This window comes from Callithrix jacchus, chromosome 15 (genome assembly GCF_049354715.1).
Source record: "Callithrix jacchus isolate 240 chromosome 15, calJac240_pri, whole genome shotgun sequence".
Lineage (NCBI taxonomy): Eukaryota > Metazoa > Chordata > Mammalia > Primates > Cebidae > Callithrix > Callithrix jacchus.
In genome coordinates, this window is record NC_133516.1 from 31,793,189 (window position 1) to 31,813,336 (window position 20,148).

Sequence of the window (20,148 nt, forward strand, 5' to 3'; positions counted from 1 at the left end):
CCTAAGGATGAGGGTTCAGAAGGAGCCTCTTGGATCTGATCTGTGTTCCCAAAGTGATTTGGTGTATTATTTTCATCTAAGCCTCAGCTTCTTCTTTGGCAACATGTGATGACAGCACCTCCTTACTGTTCTGGGGATTAGAGAGCACTAGGACAGTAAACAAGGGCTGTCATCACATGTCACCAAAGGATGGCAGGATAGGATGACCAGAGAAGTGCTCAGAAAACACCGCAGGGTTAGGAAGACCTCCAGATCCAGGTTACAGAGTGTCTCCTCAGGGTCTCAGCTCACCCTGCTTACAGGGAGGAGTGGTTCAGTGGGTTCTGTGGCCCAGGGCAGTCTCCTGTCTCAGCTGTGGGGCAGCCATTTCTTGGACAGGACTGTGTGGCCCCCCAACAAACTCCTCAAAGGCAACTGCCTCCTGAGAAAGCTGCCCACTCTTCCCTCTTCCAGCCTCTGCTGCTCACTAGTAGGGGTCTCTGGGGTCTGCTTTCCCCATAGCTACACTGAGTACTTGGCCTGCCTCCCCAGTGAGCCTTTCATTCTAGGGTGAAGCACCTAGGAAGTCAGTGGCCTGCAGTATATTTGCACATTTTCTGGAAAGTTGGCAGAGGAAACCAACACAGAAGTGCCTCTGTTTGGGGGAATAGGCTATTTCCTAGAGGAGAAAGGTTGTGGGGAAGATAGCCACTCCTCTGCCTTCATAAGGAGCCCTCCCTCAGGGTCATCATCCCCTCCACCCTACCACCTGCTCTGTCCTGACTTCGACTTAGGTTGGGGATGGCCCTCTATTCTTCCTCTCTACAGCTGGGTTTGCTGCAAGAACAGAGTAGTACTTGGGGCCCTGGAACCCACCTGCTGTGGCTACGGCAACCCTCCTGGACTCTTAGCCTCTTGCAAACACTACCCTTTCTCACTTAGTGGCAGGGCTCCCAGAGCAGTACCTCCCATGCCCAGCACAAAAACACCATGGGCATAAGTGCCATAGGAGACAGGCACAGGACCTGGCAGCCCACTACTACCTTTCAGCCTCTAATATATCTTGGGCTGCAAGCACAGACAGGCTGCTGTGTCAGCTGTCCTTGTTTAATGCTCTGGACCAGTTTAGACACTCAGAGACCCCAGCATGAAGGTAGTGCTGCAGCAGCTTGGGTCTTTGAAGACCCAAGGAGGGGATCCCTGGGAGGCCAGGCAGTGTGTTGGTGACTGGCGCCTGGGGCCCAACCTTGTAGCCGCCAGGGTGGCCACCCCGGGATGGGTAGCAGAAGTTCTGCTGGTAGGTGGTCCTAGCATGGGAAGGCTGGACCTGCACAAAGTGGACGAGGCGCTGGGGAAGGTCACTGAGTCCTGGGCCTGGTCGGAAATCAGCCTGGTAAGAAGATTCCAGGGGCCCTTGCTGACGCAACTCCATCTCACAGGGTGCCCAGCGCAGGAAGGTGTGCCGCTGCTGCAGGCGCTCCAGGTCCTTCCGCCTTCCGATTCCCTGCAGCAGGTAGTAGGGGCCCTCCTCAACGGTACGGGCCCTTGGCCCATATTCCTGGCACCAAGCACCTTCTTGGACCCCTCCCAACCCCAAGTCTGCTTGGTGATGCCTATCCTATGCCTGGCTGTGTTGGCCTATATCCTGGCCTCCTTGGTCTGCCTCCCCAGTGATGTCTTTCATTTTTTTTTTTTTTAAGATGGAGTCTTGCTCTGTTGTCCAGGCTGGAGTGCACTGTTGCCCAGGCTGGAGTGCAGTGGTGCCATCTCAGCTCACTGCAACCTCTGCCTCCTGGGTTCAAGCGATTCTGCCTCAGCCTCCCGAGTGGCTGGGACTACAGGCATGTGCCGCCAGGCCCAGCTAATTTTTGCATTTTTAGTAGAGATGGGGGCTTCACCATGTTGGCCAGGCTGGTCTTGATATCCTGACCTCGTGATCCATCTGCCTCAGCCTCCCAAAGTGCTGATTACAGGCCTGAGCCACCGTGCCTGGCCCAGTGACTTTCATTCTAAGGTGAAGTACCAAGAGAGTCAGTGGCCCACGGGATGTTTGCACATTGTCTGGAAAGCTGGCAGAGGAAACCAACGGAGATGCCTCTCTTTGGGGGAGTAGGCTGTTTCTTAGAGGAGAAAGTTTGTGGGAAAAGATAGCCACTCCTCTGCCTTTATAAGGAGCCCTCCCTCAGGGTCATCCCCTCCACCCTACCGCCTGCTCTGTCCAGACTTCAGCTTAGGCTGGGAGACTGCCTGCCATTCTTCCTCTCTTCAGAACTCACTTTGTCAAAGGAAGTACGGTTGTCATGCTTGGAGAAGAAGTGTTGCTGTGCCGGCTCCTTGAAAGATATTGAGAAAGGAGGTGAATGGGGAAAATAATGCTTATTTACCCGCCCTTACCTGGATCACTGCCCCAGTAATGGAGGGAAGTCACCAGGAGCCACTGCCCCTACACTGCTTAACTGCCAACAGACAGAGCGCAGAGACTAATAAAAGCAACATTTCAGTCCTGGGATATCTCATCCTGGGACTTGCCCTGAAGCAGAAGCATCTGGAACCCTTATTGAGGAGGGTCCTGAGGCATCTTCCAGGACATCCTGCCATCAGGGGAGCAGCGGCTGAGTTTCAAGTTGGGCCTTAACTCTCGATTGCCCATGACTTCAGTGTTCTCCTCCCCTGCATCCACATTTATTCCCTCATCAGCATAACCAGGTTCTTGGCCCTAAATCCTATCTGAAAACTGGAATTTCTATCTCCAGCTTGAGCTTTCTCCTGAACTCTGGACTCAATAGACTATTCCTTACTCCACATCTCCATGTAAATGCCTATTGGGCATCTCCAAACATATGACTGAGCTTTGGGTTACCCTCAGACACACTCTACCTACAGCCTCCCCCAGCTTAGACCACAGCAGCCAGATCCCATCAAACACCTTGAGTCCCCTTAATTCTCTTCTCTCATACCTCACATTGAAGGTGCCAGTATCCTGTTGATACTGTGGTCAAAATGTACTCAGGACCAGACCACTTCTCAGCATGCCCAGTTTTCCCTGGTCCAAGCTACCTTCCTCTCTTGCCTGAATTATTCCAAGAGCTTCCTGCCTGGTGTCCCTGCTTTCAAACTTGCCCCTCCAGTCTGTTGTCCACTTAGCAGCCAGCATATTCTGTTAGTACATAAATGAGATCACATCTCATTTGCTGAAAATTCACAACAGTTCCTCCTGTTTGTGATAGCCAAAGTTATCATAGTAGTCTGTAAGACTCACACGATATTGGTCCTTTTGTTATCTCCAGCTACACTGGTTTCCCCACTGCTTCTCGGAAATACCAGGTGCTCCCACTCAGGGCTTTGTGCCACCTGTTTCTTCTCCTGGCCATATAATTCCCTCACATCTCCCTCTTCCTTCCTTGAGCACTATGCCAATAGTTCCATCACCCTAACCCTGCATTTTTCACCTGTTAACTATATGATTCTATAATATGTTTTTGTCCCCGCCCCGATTAGAACATCTCATGCCCCCCTTTAGAACATAAGCTTCTTGTAGGCAAAGGTGGTCTGTCTTGCTCACATCTATAACTCCAGCACTGAGAATAATGCCTGACACTGTGCTCAGTAAATGTTGCTGTTAAATCAATGAACAGGCGGTGGCTCACACCTATAATCCCAGCACTTTAGGAAGCTGAGGCAGTTGGATCACCTGAGGTCAGCAGTTTGAGACCAGCCTGGCCAACATAGTGAAACCCCCTTTCTACTAAAAATGCAAAAATTAGGCCAAGCGTGGTGGCTCACACCTGTAATCCCAGCACTTTAGAAGGCCAAAGTGGGCAGATCACTTGAGGTCATGAGTTCAAGACCAACCTGGCCAACATGGTGAAACCCCATCTCTACTAAAACAAACACAAAAAATTAGCTGGATGTGGTGGTGCCTGCCTATAATCCCAGATCCTCAGGAGGCTGAGGTGGGAGAATTGCTTAAACCTGGAGGCAGAGGTTGTAGTGATAGAAGATCACGCCACTGTACTCCAGCCTGGGCAACTCTGTCTAAAAAAAAAAAAAAAAAAAAAAAAAAATTAATGAACAGGGACGGAAAGTCCTGGCCCCATGGCATTTACCTTGGCTCAGAGAGCCGTGCTCCACTTCTAGGCAGAGAAAGAGTATCTCTTAGGCCTCCAGACTTTAGCAGGATTCAGTCCCAAGAGCACCTTCTTGCCTTGTGCCTGGGTTCTGCCCTCAGAGCCATTCCCTCCCAGCCACTCAGCTTCTCCTGCTGTAGACCTGAAGTGGCCAGATCTGGTGAGGTCAGGCTTGGCTGGCTTAGGAGTACAGGTAAAGGCTAAAAGCAGGTTCCCAGATAAAATGCTCCATCCTATATCCCGGAACCAGAATAAAAGTAGAGATTATTGAATGTGTGTTTAAGAGTTCCCTTTTTAGGACCGCCTGCCTTAGACAGTCCAGTGGTAGCCTTCAAACAGAATGAAAACTCGAAGAAGATGGGAAGCTTTCATTCCTCAAAGAGCAAGCTGAGGTCGGGCACAGTGGTTCATGCCTGGAGGCCGAGACAGGTTGATCACTTGAGGCCAGGAGTTCGAGACCAGCCTGGCCAACATGGTGAAACCTCGTCTCCACCAAAAATACAAAAATTAGCTGGGCATGGTGGTGGGTGCCTGTAATCCCAGCTACTGGGGAGGCCGAGGCAGGAGAATTGCTTGAACTTGGGTGGCGGAGGTTGCAATGAGTGGAGATCTTACCACTGCACTCCAGACTTGGCAAGAGAGACTCCATCTCCAAAAAAAAAAAAAAAAGGCAAGCTAAGTCCGAGTGCAGTGGCTCACACCCATAATCCCTGGACTTTGAGAGGTCAAGGAGGAAGTATTGCTTGAGCTCAGGAGTTCAAGACCAGCTTGGGCAGCATGGCAAGACTCCCAGACCACATCTCTACAAAAAAATAACAAATTAGCCAGGTGGCACATACCTGTGGTCCCAGCAACTAGGAAGGCTGAAGTGGAAGGATCACTTGAGCTTAAGAGGTTAAGGATGCCATGATCATGCCACTGCAAACCAAGCTACAGACTAGGAGAAAGTATCTACAAACCATGTATCCAACAGAAGACTAGAATATATAAGGAATTCTCTCAACAGTAAAATCACAATCTAGTTAGAAAATGAGCAAACATGAAGGCATCTAACCAAACAAGATGTACAGATGACAAATAACATATGAAAAGATATTCATCATTAAACATCAGGGAAATGCAAATTAAAACTGCAATAAGATATCACTACACAGCTATCAGAATAGCTACAATTGAAAATAGAAACAACACCAGGTGTTGGTGAGAATGCAGAGAAACCAGATCATTCATGCATTGCTGATGGGAATATAAAATGGTAAAGCCATTCTCAAAAACAGCTTGGCAATTTCTTTTAAAAACTACACATGCAACTACCACATGACCCAGCAATTGTGTTCCTGGGCATTTATCCCAGAGAGACAAAAGCTTATGTTCAACCAAAAATCTATACACAAATATTCATAATAGCTTTATTTGTATGAACCAAAAGCTGGAATCAGGTCAGATATCCTTTAACAGATGAATGTTTAAACAAACTGGTACATGTGTATCAAGGAATACTACTCAGTAATGAAAATAAATGAACAATTGAGGCACATAATAACTTGGATGAATCTCTAGGAAATTATGCTGCAAAAATAGCCAGTCTCCAAAGGTTGCATATTGTATTATTACATTTATATAACTTTTTTTGAGATAGGGTTTCACTTTGTTGCCAGGCTGGAGTGCAGTGATGAAATCATAGTTCACTTCAGCCTTGACCTCCTGGGGTAATTTTTTTATTTTTGGTAGAGATGAGGTTTCACCATGTTGGCCAAGCTGGTCTTGAACTCCTGACCTCAAATGAGCCACCCACCTTGGCCTCCCAATGTGTTAGGATTACAGATGTGAGCCACTGTCCTTGGCCAAAATTTTATAGCTCTTAATACACACACACACACACACACACGTAAAACTAGGGGGGAAATTTGAATGAACTTTAGTGATTATATCAATTAATGTCAATGTCCTGGTTGTGATATTGTACTATAGCTTTGCAAAATGTTACCATTAAAGGTTACCAGGCAAAGTGTAGAACAGATCTCTATTATTTTTTACAACTGCTTATGAATTGATAATGACTTCAATGAAAGTTTCGATTAAAATAAAATCTAGGCATCTCGGGCAAGTTTTAATTGATCCCCAAATTTCTACCCTGTGTCTATCCTCAGCTACAGAATTGTACATAGCCCTAGAATGTACAAGTCTTTCCTGTCAGAGTCACCTCTGACTGGAAATTCACTATTCCTACATTGGCAGGATAATTTATTGATGCCCACTGAGTTTTGTTCTCAAAACTGTGGAAGCTTGGTGAGAAGCACAGTCATTTCCTCTCTGGGTATTCTTGCCCTGCAAAGAATAATCACTAGCATCTTTGTTTCTTAACCATTCATGGCTCCTTTTCCATGAAGGTGGTAAAATCCATGGTTTCTGAGCAGCTAGAGTTAAGACTGTGATTCCATCTTAAGAGACCTTGATTTGTTTTTGTTTTTTTGTTTTTTGTTTTTTTTTTTGAGACGGAGTTTCGCTCTTGTTACCCAGGCTGGACTGCAATGGCGCGATCTTGGCTCACCGCAACCTCCGCCTCCTGGGTTCAGGCAATTCTCCTGCCTCAGCCTCCCGAGTAGCTGGGATTACAGGCACACGCCACCATGCCCAGCAAATTTTTTGTATCCTCAGTAGAGACGGGGTTTCACCATGTTGACCAGGATGGTCTCGATCTCTTGACCTCATGATCCACCCGCCTCGGCCTCCCAAAGTGCTGGGATTACAGGCTTGAGCCACCGCGCCCGGCCCAAGAGACCTTGAAAGAGAGGTGGTTTTCTTTGAAAGGGGCAGCATTTGCATGTGGAAGGGCTAAAGGCCCCTGTAGAGGCTGGGCAGTCTTCAATAAGAGAGGAACCTCCTTGGGAAACTGAGGGATGGGATGACAGCAGGGGCCCAGGAACCACAGGTGAAGAACCTGCCCCTAACCAGACAGGACTCTTATCCAACCTGAGAAACCAAGAGGACCAGAATTGTATGTCCTAAGAATTAAGCAGGTAAAGGCTAGAAATAGACTAATCTGCTTTAGAAGAAAAAAATGAGAAAGCAGAAAAAAGAATTTTCTTGCATCTGAATGTCATGGACAAAAATTTTACAAACCAAAGGAGAATGGATGCTACATCTTGGAAAGGCTTTAAATAATAGCTAGAATTTGCCAGCTGAAACCTGATACCTCTCAGCCAATGCAAAAAGAAAATGTGAAACTTCCCTGAGTGGTCCTATTAATTAAAACAATTTTAGACCTAAAATGAAACAGGAGATTTGACATTTATGTAACCTGAATCCAAGACACACAGATTATGCTAGTTAGGGGTGCTGATAATGCTAGTAAATTATTTATGTAGCAAGTCCTTACATTGATCAGCAGCCAAAACATGTCTCTTGGTCTGGCGTGGTGACTCAAGCCTGTAATCCCAGCACTTTGGGAGGCTGAGGTGGGCGGATCACAAGGTCAAGAGATCGAGACCATCCTGGCCAACATGGTGAAACCTCGTCTCCACCAAAAATACAAAAATTAGCTGGGCGTGGTGGTGTGCACCTGTAGCCCCAGCTACTCGGGAGGCTGAGGCAGGAGAATTGCTTGAACCCGGGAGGCGGAAGTTGCAGTGAGCCGAGATTGTGCCACTGCACTCCAGTCTGGCGCCTAGTGACAGAGTGAGACTCTGTCTCAAAAAACAAAACAAAACAATAAAACATGTCTCTTACATATCTATTTTTGAGGAATGAGTTTAACAGATTGATCAGATGTTCCAGTCTCTCGGAGGAGAGCTGCCACTGAGGGCAAAGACAAACATACAGCAGGAAGTCTCTGGATTGCCTCTCTTCCTGCACTACCCAGATACCATCACTCTCAAAAGGGAGGTGGCCCTGGATAAGCGTCTGGAGCTGCATCTGGGCCTGGCTTGGTAGGCTGTGCCAGGCAGTCCTTACAAGTGTATATGCTAAGGAAGTTCAGTTCCGTAAAACAGCAGGCTCCAGAACCCTGCTCTCAGGCTGGGAAAGCAATTCATAGAAAATCCAGATGGCAGATCAAGTAGGACCTGGCAAGAGGCTAGGAAGCAAGAAGGTGCCGTGGGTGGTGTGGTGTCTGTTTCAGGCACCTTTCAGATCCCTCTGGGCCTTCTTCTACCAGCTGTTGCTCTGGAGGCTGACCTGACTGCACTCAACACCAGGCTCCCTTTGTCCTGGCCACCAGGGATACCTGGGAGGAAATGGAGAAGAGAGAGGAAGTGTTTCTTCTCTTGGCTCTCTCCTGGCTATGTTTCTCTGCCTAGGATCACTGCTTCTGTCAGGGTGACCCTTTCCATACCTTTCTCTCCTTCTGGATTCCAGGAGCCATGCCTCCCCCTTGTCCCTTTGGGCTCATTGGTACTCACCACTTGGTTGTTAACAGCTTGTGAGACTGCTTTTACCTGAGGTTGTCACACCCAATCCTTTGTAAACATATCCTTCTGAGTTATGTTGCTTTGAGTATCCTTTTTACTGTTGTGACCGTGATTTATTTATTTATTTTTGTTTTATTTTATTTTTTTGAGATGGAGTCTCGCTCTGCTGCCCAGGCTGGCATGCGGTGGTGCAATCTTGGCTCACTGAAACTTCTGTCTCCCAGGTTCAAGCGATTCTGTTTACCTCAGCCTCCCAAGTAGCTGGGATTACAGGTGTGCACCACCATTCCTGGCTAATTTCTTTCTTTTTTTTCTTTTTTTGTATTTTTAGTAGAGACAGGATTTCACCATGTTGGCCAGACTGGTTTTGAGCTCCTGACTTCAAGTGATCCGCCCACCTTGGCCTCCCAAAGTGCTAGGATTACAGGCATGAGCCACCTTGCCGTGCCGTGACCCTGATTTACCATACACAGTGCCCCTTCCTTGTCTCCAGGCCTGTAAGCAGTAAAGGGCCTGTGGCCTTATATCCCTTTCCTGTTCTCTAGAAGCCTGTTACAACCACTCTAGGCCACCTCTGCCATCACTCCTTTCCAGTATTCGCCAGCCGAATGTGCGGGCCAGTACCCAGCCACCTCCTGTACTAATTCCCTGATCAGAGGAGGCCTCCTATTAATTTCCAAGGCCCTGGACTGTGAAGCTAGCTATGGGATGGACCATGGGCTTTGTTAGCATCAAGGAATCTGAATATGAAGGTAGTTGTCAGCAAAACTCAAGGCTTACTTCCTGGGTTCTAGAGGCTCTCTGCCCATAGCTACCCACCCCAGCTGGGCCCTTGCCCTTTGCTCATCTAGAAGGGCAGTGAGCAAAATGGTTCAGTTTGGTACTCACTCTTTTTCACCCTGTCTGTAGGGGAAAGATCTGACATCTCAGAGAAGAGAGGTAAAACCTGTCCCAGGGATAGCTGGCCCCAGCTAGCTGTCAGTAAAGCCATGGAAGGGCTGGAGATGGGTTCTGGAAGAGGTAAGAACTGGTTCAGTTACCCCCACTGCCTTCAGGTGTGCCTTGTACCTGACATCGCTGCAGGAACGCTGCTGGAGGCTGGGGCTTGGCTGCAAGGCGGTATTCTCTAGCACTTTCACTCTTGAACTGGCTTCTGTAGTGCCCATAAAAGCCACTGTTGTGCTGTAACAAGACAGGAATGAGGATAAAACTCACTCAAATCACTCAAATCCTAGCCCTCAGGGCCCCAACTGAGGGTTCCAGGAAAGCCAGACCAGAAGCCCCTCATGGAAGTTCCTGACAGAATAGAAAGAATCTAAGGAATTAGGATACTCCTGGAGATGGGCCAGTATAGAATTGTCTCCATCCATCATAGGGACAGTTGACCTCAGCTGTACTGACTTACTTGGACTATGCATGTATGGGGAAGAGGTGCCATTGATTCAGAGCAGAGATTTGTGGGCAGGGCACTAATCAGGGGTGTGGTCCTTTCCTAAAGAGTCTGAGAAGAAATCCCCTTTATTGTTCTCCCCGATTTTTTTTTTTTTTTGAAACAGAGTCTTGCTCTGTCACCCAGGCTGGAATACAGTGACATAATATTGGCTCACTGCAACCTCCACCTCCTGGGTTCAAGTCATTCTCCTGCCTCAGCCTCCCTAGTACCTGGGACTACAGGTGCCAGCCACCATGCCTGGCTAATTTTTGTGTTTGTAGTAGAGACAGGGTTTCTCCATGTCAGCCGGGCTGGTCTCAAACTCCTGACCTCAAGTGATCTGCCCACCTTGGCCTCCCAAAATGTTAGAATTACAGGAGTGAGCCACTACACCCAGCCTGGAGATAATTTCAGAGAGAGGAATTGTCAGAAGACAGAAATAAGCAACTATTAAGAGATCCAAGAAAGGAGCTGTACCATGCTGATGTCATTAGGTGGACACCATGTGGGTGATCATGTCTGGGAATACCTATGTCCCAACCTCTTTGTCCTGAATTCTCTCTGGAGAGGATGAGTATCTGGCCCTCCACAATTATAACCCTGAGCAGAACCTGTCCCAAGCCTGTCCTCTGGCCATCACAGTGGGCTCTTCAACAGGACTAGGAAGTCTCATACCTTTCCATCTCACTGAAAACACAAGTCACTTTGTCTATCTATCCTTCTCTTTCAGGAACCCCTCACTCTCTATTCAAGTTAGCTTAACAGTATTTATCAGACCTTTATTGTCTTCCAGGCACATATGGAAGACACATATGTGCCTGGAAGACAATGGGGCTGGGCACAGGAAATACAGATGGACAAAAACACAGTCTTTGCCCTCAAAATGTTCCCAGACTAGAGAGCAGCCAACTCCAAAAGCTTGAGGGTGAGGCTCAAACAATGAACTGGGAATAAATGGGGTGACTAGAGGAATAGGAGTTTCTACTGGCTTGCAGGATACCAGGTTGCATGGAAGGGGGCAAAGTGTTAGGAAGACTAGGCAGCCTCCAGGGGTGACTTCAGGATGGTAGAGAGGAAGTGGGCAGCTCAGGGTCCTGTTCCAGGTTGGATGCCAGATGAAAACCTTTTCACTTCACTCTCATGACTCAGTTAGATTTCAGGTACAACCGGAGGACCAAGGGCCAGAATTAACATAAAGTGCACTCTTACCCAGGAGCCTACTACAGCACTTTGCATCTTTCCAAGAAGGGAGCAGAAAAGGCAAACTTGCCTTTTGTCTTCTGGAGGATATGTCTTCAGGGAAGAGAATCTCTGGAGGTCAATTTCTTGTTGCTTAGTGACAAGGGAAGGTTGTGACTGCACAATGCTGCTTCTGTTTGTTGAGGTAGCACCTGGTCTGTTGCTCCTTTGTCCTTGCTACTCTAATTCTTCTCTATGAGAAAAACCTGCCCCTTGACATTCACAGCCTGAAAGAACCTTATATATAGAAACACATAGGGCTCCATGGTGGAGTCTAATGGATTCGCAGCCAATGAAATATTCAAAGAACATTTTAAATGCGGGCAAATCCTGCATTTAAAAAACTATGCATCCATACTGCCAGGAATATAAATTTAGAAAGCATTCCATGGAGTCAGAAGAAATGTTAAAGAGGTTGGTGGCTTTTAGGATAAAATTACGGCTTCAGAATAGGCTCTACCAATTTATCTCTTAAGAGTTCGTAGTGACTGGGAATACTAATCGTGACAGGTGACTGTTACAAGGGGCGAGTAAAGGAATAGGGCATAATAGAAGAAGAGAAGAAGGAGCATGCAAAGATTTGACATTATGGTTCCATTCTGAGCTACTCTTGGGCAAATTATTGACTGAATGCTCTTTTATTTGTAAAAGAGGGACTTGAACAGTTCACCCCCTTTACTAACCAAAATAAGTTGGCAATCAGCCTCTTAAAATGTTCCAGTAAAACACCCAAGACCCTGCTAGTGTCAGTGGCACAAGCCCTAATATCCAGAGTGTCTACCCCAGTGTAGTCACCCTGGAGAGTCCCTCTCACATGAACTCACAGATATTAAAAGATTCACTGGGCTGGGCTTGGTGGTTCACACCTGTAATCCTGGCAGTCTGGGAGGCCGAAGTGAGCAAATTGCTTATCGCTTGAACCCAGGAGTTCCAGACCAGCCTGGGTAAAACAGCAAACCCTGTCTCTACAAAAAATACAAAAAGCAACTGAGTGTGGTGGCATATACCTGTGGTCAGCTATTTGGGCAACTGAAGTGGGAGGATCACCTAAGCCTGAGGAGGTTGAGGCTAAAGTGAACCCTAATCATACCACTGCATTTCAGTCTGTGTGACCCTATCTCAATAAATAAATAAATAAAGATTCATTATAGCATCTATATAGGGGGAAAACTGTAAGCAGCCCAAGTGTTTACCAACAGGACAATAAGAAAATTGGGCAATAGATCGAGCGAAGTGGCTCACACCTGTAATTCCAGCACTTTGGGAGGCGAAGGTGGGTGGATTGCCTGAGGTCAGGAGACCAGCCTGGCCATTATAGTGAAACCCCATCTCTACTAAAAATACAAAAAATGAGCTGAGCATGGTGGCAGATGCCTGTAATCCCAGCTACTTGGGAGGCTGAGGCAGGAGAATCACTTGAACCCAGCAGGAGTTGCAGTGACCTGAGATCACGTCATTGCACTCCAGCCTGGACAACAAGAGGGAAGCTTTTTCTCCGAAAAAAAAGAAGGAAGGAAAGAAAGAAGAGAGAAAGAAAGAGAGAAAGAGAAAGGAAGAAAGGAAGGAAAGAAGGAACAAAGAAAGGGAAGGAGCGAGGGAGGGAGAGAGCGAGGGAAGGAGGGAGGGAGGAGGGAAGGAAATTGGGCTATAGTCACACCGTGAAATTATTGGCATTACTATAAATCGGCTACAGATATAAGAATCCAGAGATAAATCTTTTTTTTTTGTTTGTTTGTTAAATGTCGACCAGGTGTGATTGCTCACGCCTGTAATCCCAGCACTTTGAGAGGTTGAGATGGGCAGATTGTTTGAGCTCAGGAGTTTGAGACCAGCCTAGGCAACATGGTGAAACCCTGTCTCTACCAAATATACAAAAAATTAGCTGGGTGTGGTGGCACGCACCTGTGGTTCTGGCTACTCAGGAGGCTGAGGTGGGAGGATCGCCTGAGCCTGGGAAGTGGAGGTTGCAGTAAACGGAGATTGCACCACTGTACTCCAGCCTGGCTGACAGAGTGGGACCCCATCCCCCTGCCAAAAAAGTATCTTAAAGATATTGAATGAGAAAGGCAAGTTGCAGAAAGATGTACAAAGTGGCTGGACATGGTGGCTCATGCCTGTAATCCCAGTACTTTGGGAGGCTGAGATGGGTGGATCACCTGAGGTCAGGAGTTCAAGACCAGCCTAGCCAAATGGTGAAACCTCATCTCTACTAAAAATACGAAAAACTAGCCTGGCGTGGTGGTGGGTGCCTGTAGTCCCAGCTACTCAGGAGGCTGAGCCAGGAGAATTGGTTGAACCTGGGAGGTGGAGGTTGCAGTGAGCCGAGATCATACCATTGCACTCTAGCCTGGGCAACAAGAGCAAAACTCAATCTCAAAATAATATATATATATATACACAAAATATATAATTTATAAAATTGGCTGGGCATGGTGGCTCACGCCTGTAATACCAGCACTTTGGGAGGCCAAGGTGGGTGGACTGCTTGAGCCCAGCAGTTAAAGACCAGACTGGGCAACATGGTGAAACCCCATCTCTATAAAAAAAATACTGGCTGGGCGCGGTGGCTCAAGCCTGTAATCCCAGCACTTTGGGAGGCCGAGGCGGGTGGATCATGAGGTTAAGAGATCAAGACCATCCTGGTCAACATGGTGAAACCCCGGCTCTACTAAAAATACAAAAAAAATTAGCTGGGCATGGTGGCGCATGCCTGTAATCCCAGCTACACGGGAGGCTGAGGCAGGAGAATTGCCTGAACCCAGGAGGTGGAGGTTGCGGTGAGCCGAGATTGTGCCATTGCACTCCAGCCTGGGTAACAAGAGCGAAACTCCGTCTCAAAAAACAAAAACAAACAAACAAAAAAAATTAGCCAGACATGGTGATGCGCACCTATGGTCCCAACTATTTGGAAAGTTGAGGTGGGAGGATTGCTTGACCCTGGGTGGGTGAGACAGCACTGAGCCATGATTGTGCTACTGTACTCCAGCCTGGGAGACAGAATGAGACCCTGTCTCAAATAAATAAATAAATAAATAAATATACAAAACAATGCTATGATTTATGGATACAAACATATGAACTGGCTGGGTGTAGTGGGTCACTCCTGTAATCCCCACCTGGTGAGGCCAAGGCAGGCAGGTTGCTTGAGTTCAAGACCAGCCTGGTCAATATGATGAGACGCTGTCTCTATTTTTACATAAAAAATTGTTTAAAAAATTTAGTAATTAAAAATGAAAAGCATGCATAAAAATGATAGGCAACAAATATAGGATAGAAATCACCTGGGGAGGGGAGGAAAAGAAATGGTATCTGGAAGGACAGAATGGAACTTCAACTGTATCTGTAATGTTTTTACTTTTTTTTTTTTAAAACGGAGTCACACTCTGTCACCCAGGCTACAGTGCAATGGTGCAATCTAGGCTCACTGCAGCCTTCACCTCCTGGGTTCAAGCGATTTCCTGTCTCAGCCTCCGGAGTAGCTTGGACTATAGGCGCCTGCCACCATGCCCAGCTAACTTATTGTATTTTTAGCAGAGACGGGGTTTCACCATGTTGGCCAGGCTGGTCTCAAACTCCTGACCTCAAGTGATGCACCCGCCTTGGCCTCCTAAAGTGCTGGGATTACAGGTGTAAGCCACTGCATTCAGCCACATTTTTACTTTATTTATCTAGAGACAGAATCTCCCTCTGTTGCCCAGGCTGGAGTGCAGTGGCATGATCTTGGTTCACTGCAACCTCCACCTCCTGGGTTCAAACAATTTTCCTGCCTCAGCCTCCCAAGTAGCTGGGACTACAGGCGCTCACCACCATGCCTGGCTAATTTTTGTATTATTATTATTTTTTCTTTATTTTTCAAATGTCTTGTAATATTATTATTTGTTATATGGAGTCTTGCTCTGTTGCCCAGGCTGGAGTACAGTGGCACAGTCTGGGCTCACTGCAACCTCCACCTCCCGGGTTCAAGCAATTCTCTGCCTCAGCCTCCTGAGTAGCTGGGATTATAGGAACCCGCCACCACGACTGGCCTAATTGTTGTAGTTTTAGTAGAGATGGGGTTTCACTATCTCGGCCAGGCTGGTCTTGAACTCCTGACCTCATGAACCACCTGCCTCGGCCTCCCAAATTGCTGGGATCACAGGCATGAGCCACGACACCATACCAATTTTTGTATTTTTCGTAGAGACAGGGTTTCAGCATATTGGTCAGGCTGGTCTTGAACTTCTGACCTCATGATCTGCCTGCCTTGGCCTCCCAAAGTGCTGGGATTACAGGCGTGAGCCACCATGCTTAGCCGATTTTATTTTATTAGACAGAGCCTCTCTGTTGCTCAGGCTTCAGTGCAGTGGCATAATCATGGCTCACTGTAACCTCAAACTCCTGGACTCAAGTGATCCTCCCTCCTTGGCCTCCCAAAGTTCTGGGATTATAGGCATGAGCCATGGTGCCCAGCCATGTTCTTATTTTTATAGCTTTATTTAGGTATAATACATACACAATAAACTGCACACATTGAAAATGTACAATTTGATGCATTTCAATATATGTACACACCTCTGAAACATCACCATCAAGATAGTAAATATGTCCATCACCCCAAGTTTCCTTCTGCCTATTCATAATCTTTCCTTATGGCCCTCATTTGCCTCAGGCAATGCCACGCCTCTGCTTTCTGTCACTATAGATTAATTTGCATTTTCTAGAATTTTATATAAATGGAATCATACAGTACATATTCTTTTGTGTTTGGCTTTCACTCAGCATAATTATTTTGAAATTTATCCATGTTGTTGCATTCATTGTTCATTCATTTTTATTGCTTAGTAGTTTTCTATTGTATGGATATGCCAAATCTCTCCTCCTGGTTTTTTGAATCCATACTCAAATCAGGTTTTCATCCTCACTACATCACTGTAACTGCTCCTGCCAAGGTCACCCAAAGTTAATTCTAACTCATCTTCCCTGAATACAACCGCAGCATTTGTCATAGCTGATCTCCGCCTCCTCGCTGAAGCAGTTCCAGGTGCCTTCCAGAATGCCTCATTCTCCTGTTGTCTTTCCCAGTCATCCGACCACGCTCGCTCCAACTCCTTGGCTGCTTATCCCTCATCTCCCAAGGCCTCTAAACTGGTGTGTCCTGGGGCTCAATCCAATCTCCTTTCCGTTTATACTCCATTGGTGACTGCATCCTGTTTTTTGTTTGTTTGAGACTGGAGTCTCTTGTTGCCCAGGCCGGAGTACAGTGGCGCAATCTCGGCTCACTGCAACCTCCGCCTCCCGGGTTCAAGTGATTCTCCTGTCTCAGCCTCCCAAGTAGCTGGGATTACAGGCGTGTGCCACCACACCCGGCTAATTTTTTATATCTTTAGTAGAGACGGGGTTTCACAATGTTGGCCAGGCTGGTCTCGAACTCCAGACCTCGTGATCCACCCGCTTCAGCCTCCCAAAGTGCTGGGATTACAGGCATGAGCCATCGCACCCGGCCTGTTTGTTTTTTGAGACATGGTATCATTCTGTCGCCCATGCTGGAGTGTAGCGGCATTATATTGGCTCACTGCAGCCTCTGCCTCGGGTTCAAGAGATTCCCCGCCTCAGCCTCCTGAGTAGCTGGGACCATGGGCACGTGTCATCATGCCAGGCTAATTTTTTTGTAGAGCTGGGGTTCCGCCATGCTGCCTAGGCTGGTTTCAAGCATATTTTTTGCTTTCAGACATATATAACCTCGAGAGGCAGAGTTACATAGATCCTGCCTGCCTATCCCCACTGTTCCTGGCCTCAGGCCACTCCAGCATCCAGCAGGCCAGGAACCTTAAGAGGCTTTCTTGTCTCCTCTCTCTCTCCTCCAGGACCCCGGTTTGATGACCCCATCTGCCCACAGCGCCTCTCGCCTCAGCTGCTCCCCCTGTCCTGCCCATGTGCAGATCATCCGTGCTGTGGCCCCTGGCCACCAGGTCCATCTCACATGCTGTCGTCACAGGTGGCGCCTCGCCATTCCTGGGTACCAGGGCCTCCTTGTTCTGGGCACACACAGTGAGGTGAAGGTCGAACAAGTGAGCAAGTCTGCACCTCAGGTGGGCCGAGGGTGGAAATTCGGGCGTGAGCTTGGGGGTAAGGAGGGTTGCAGGGGATACACGTGGGTTGGGTGTGGCGCGCGGCAGGGTGGCGCCAGATAGGCGGCTAGGCGGGGCTCACATTCAGCACGGTTGAGACCGTTAGGACTTAACCATTAGCTTCCTGTTGCGGTGGGGGCGGGGCTCTGGGGATGGGACGGAATCCTTATTGGTCAGAGGCGGCCCTGAGGGCGTGCTGTGCGTACTGCCTGTAGGACCATTAGACCATTAGGACGGTTAAAACCGTTAGCTGCCTATCGCGGCGGGGGCGGGCCCTGGGACGAGACGGAATCTCTATTGGACAAAAGAGGACCTGGGGGCGGGGCCTCGCATGCTGTGGAAGCGGCAACGGGACGCGGCCACCTCGAAGCCAGGTTAGGGCAGCCCCGGGCCCGGCGCGCGCCAGCAGCCAGAGGTGGGGAGAGGCGGAGGAAGGGGCTGAGGAGACGGATGGGGCCGTGGGTCTGGGTTCGGGATTCCAGGGCTTCTCCGGGGCTTTCCCGGGACGTTGGTCTTGTAGTCCCTCTCCTGCCCTTTCTCTGTGGTGTTGGCCGCTCTGGCTCTTGAAGGAGGCTTCACTTCTGCGCTTATTCTTGGAGAGCAATTTTCATCGGATTCGCAGGGATCTGCGACCTCCTATCCCAGGTCCCCGCCTGGAGTTAAGGAGTCAGAAGGGGTCGGCCAGGGATCCAGAGTGAGCGGAGACTCAGAGAAGCCCGCTGGGATTTCTCTTTGATTATGAGTAGGGAAAACCCTGTGAGGCCTCTGGAAAAACATCAGAAGAATTTAATCTAGAAGCTCTGAGTGTGTCTCCATGTGGAGAAGAGGCAGAAAATGAGAGAGGCCGGCCTGGTGGGACCACAGGGGGCCTGAAGTCTGAGGAAGAGAACTGTTTTTTTCTGCTAGAACTTTCTGCAGTGGAGGAACGGGAGAGGCACCTGGAGGGCCTCACCTCGCACTCTCAAGATTCTCCCAGTAGGCTGGGTGCGGTGGCTCACACCTGTAATCCCAGCACTTTGGGAGGCTGAGGCGGGCGGATCATGAGGAGTTCAGGAGCTTGAGACCAGCCTGGCCAACATGGCGAAACCCCGTCTCTACTAAAAATACAAAAATTAGCTGGGCGTGGTGGCAGGTGCCTGTAGTCCCAGCTACTAAGGAGGCTGAGGCAGGAGAATCGCTTGAACCCAGGAGGCAGAGATTGTGGTGAGCCGAGATGGCGCTATTGCACTCCAGACTGTGAGACAGAGCGAGACTCCATCTCAAAAAAAAAAAAATAATAATAAAATGGGGGTGGGTTTGAGCGTAGTGGCTCACGCCTGTAATCTCAGCACTTTGAGAGGCCGAGATGGGCGGATCATGAGGTAAGAAGATCGAGACCATCCTGGCTAACACGGTGAAACCCTATCTCTACTAAAAATACAGAACATTAGCCGGGCATGGTGGTGGGCGCCTGTAGTCCCAGCTATTCAGGAGGCTGAGGCTGGAGAACCATGTGAACTTGGGAGGCGGAGGTGGCAGTGAGCCGATATTGCACCACTGCATTCCAGCCTGGGCGACAGAGCGAGACTCTGTCTCAAAAAGAAAAAAGCATCTGGCAGTTGAGTTGATGATGGTGGTCAGATGGGGGAGTCTATGCCCCTCAGGGTGGTCTTCTCCCCCTCACGTGTTCCTCCGTTGTATACCCACCCTGCCAGAGCCCTTTCCTTGTACATAGTTTCATTCCTTATATGCGCTCAACTTTTTCTCCCTCTACTTTTTTTTTTTTGTTTTTGAGATGGAATCTTTTTCTGTTGCCCAGGCTGCAGTACAGTGGCATGATCTCGGCTCATTACAACCTCCGCCTCCCGGGTTCACGTGATTCTTCTGCCTCAGCCTCCCGAGTAGCTGGGACTACAGGTGTGTGCCATAAATCCCAGCACTTTGGCAGACCGAGGCAGGTGAATCCCTTGAGCTCAGGAGTATGAGACCTGTCTGAGCAACATGGGAAAACTCTGTCTCTACCAAAAATACAAAAAATTAGCTGGGCGTGGTGGAATGTGCCTGTGGTCTGAGCTACTCAGGAGGCTGAGTTGGGAAGATTGCTTGAACCTAGGAGGTGGAGGTTGTGGTAAGCCAAGATATGCATCATTGCACTCCAACATGGTTGTGAAGCCCTGTCTCAAAAGGATAGAAAACCATATATTTTAAATTTCTGACTACTTGGCATGTCTACAAAATTTAGTTGTAATTTAGTTCCCAAGTTTTTAACTGATTAAACAATAAGTGTTTTTTGAGCACCTATTATGTTCCAGGCATGACTTTTAGGTTCTAGGGATGTAGCAGTAAATAAAAAATTCTTGTCCTCAAAGAGCTTAATATTCTAGTAAGCATGGATATCTGTAGAGACAGAAAAGAAGTTAATAGAATATATAGTATATTAGAATGATGATATGTTGTAGAGAAAAAAAAGCAGGGGAGAGCCATAGTGATTGTCAAAAGGTTACAATTTTTTTTTCTCCAGACAAGAGTCTCCCTCTCTTGCCCAGGCTGGAGTATAGTGGTTCAGTCTTGGCTCACTGCAGCATCCGCCTCCCGGGTTCAAACAATTCTCCTGCCTCAGCCTCCTGAGTAGCTGGGACTACAGGTGTGTGCTACCACGTCCAGCTGATTTTTTGTATTTTTTTTTTTAGTAGAGATGGGGTTTCACCATGTTGCCCAGGCTTGTCTCCAACTTCAGAGCTCAGACAATCCTCCTGCCTCAGCCTCCCAAAGTGCTAGGATTACAGGTGTGAGCCACCGCACCTGGCCTAGAGGTTACAATTTTGAATAAGTAATTTGAAAGAGATGGAGTTGTCTGTCATGATGATATCTCAGGA

At 48.1% G+C, this 20,148-nt stretch overlaps 2 protein-coding genes across 10 annotated transcripts in view; one reads left to right on the forward strand and one right to left on the reverse strand.

Annotated features, from left to right (window-relative positions):
• Positions 1 to 951: 951 nt before the first annotated feature.
• CIMIP7 (ciliary microtubule inner protein 7) lies at positions 952 to 15,945 on the reverse strand. Of its 5 annotated transcripts, none has more exons than XM_035275499.3 (4): positions 15,738 to 15,904; positions 9,556 to 9,697; positions 2,256 to 2,312; positions 952 to 1,504 (listed from the first exon to the last, which is right to left on the reverse strand). In XM_035275499.3, exons 1-4 carry the CDS (start codon positions 15,773 to 15,775, stop codon positions 1,073 to 1,075), a joined length of 669 nt encoding a protein of 222 aa, XP_035131390.1. In that variant the 5' UTR covers positions 15,776 to 15,904; the 3' UTR covers positions 952 to 1,072. The 5 variants fall into 5 exon arrangements, with proteins under 5 accessions (XP_035131390.1, XP_078206982.1, XP_035131391.1 ...); XM_078350856.1 differs by lacking the exon at positions 15,738 to 15,904 and adding an exon at positions 11,157 to 11,238 and having other exon boundaries at positions 954 to 1,504; XM_035275500.3 differs by having other exon boundaries at positions 956 to 1,483; positions 9,584 to 9,697; positions 15,738 to 15,945.
• A 1,183-nt stretch (positions 15,946 to 17,128) lies between these two features.
• The window catches only part of IHO1 (interactor of HORMAD1 1), a 57,100-nt gene continuing 54,080 nt past the window's right edge, over positions 17,129 to 20,148 (forward strand). The window contains exon 1 of one of the 5 annotated variants that reach the window (XM_035275495.3): positions 17,129 to 17,254. The gene's annotated coding sequence lies outside the window, so the exon portion shown is untranslated. Of the gene's footprint in view, positions 17,255 to 17,614; positions 18,655 to 20,148 lie in introns of those variants that run through there. The other 4 variants (XM_035275496.3, XM_035275493.3, XM_008981624.5 and 1 more) reach the window with 4 other exon arrangements.

Bases quoted from the DNA above. Each gene is read 5' to 3' on its own strand.
- CIMIP7 (XM_035275499.3), bottom strand. From the start codon at position 15,775: ATGGACATATTTACTATCTTGATGGTGATGTTTCAGAG. The intron at 2,313-9,555 runs GTAACTGAACCA...ATATCTTTCAAG, and splicing joins CACACCTGAAGGCAGTGGGG to GAGCCGGCACAGCAACACTT. The intron at 1,505-2,255 runs GTGAGTTCTGAA...ACCGTTGAGGAG, and splicing joins ACCGTACTTCCTTTGACAAA to GGCCCCTACTACCTGCTGCA.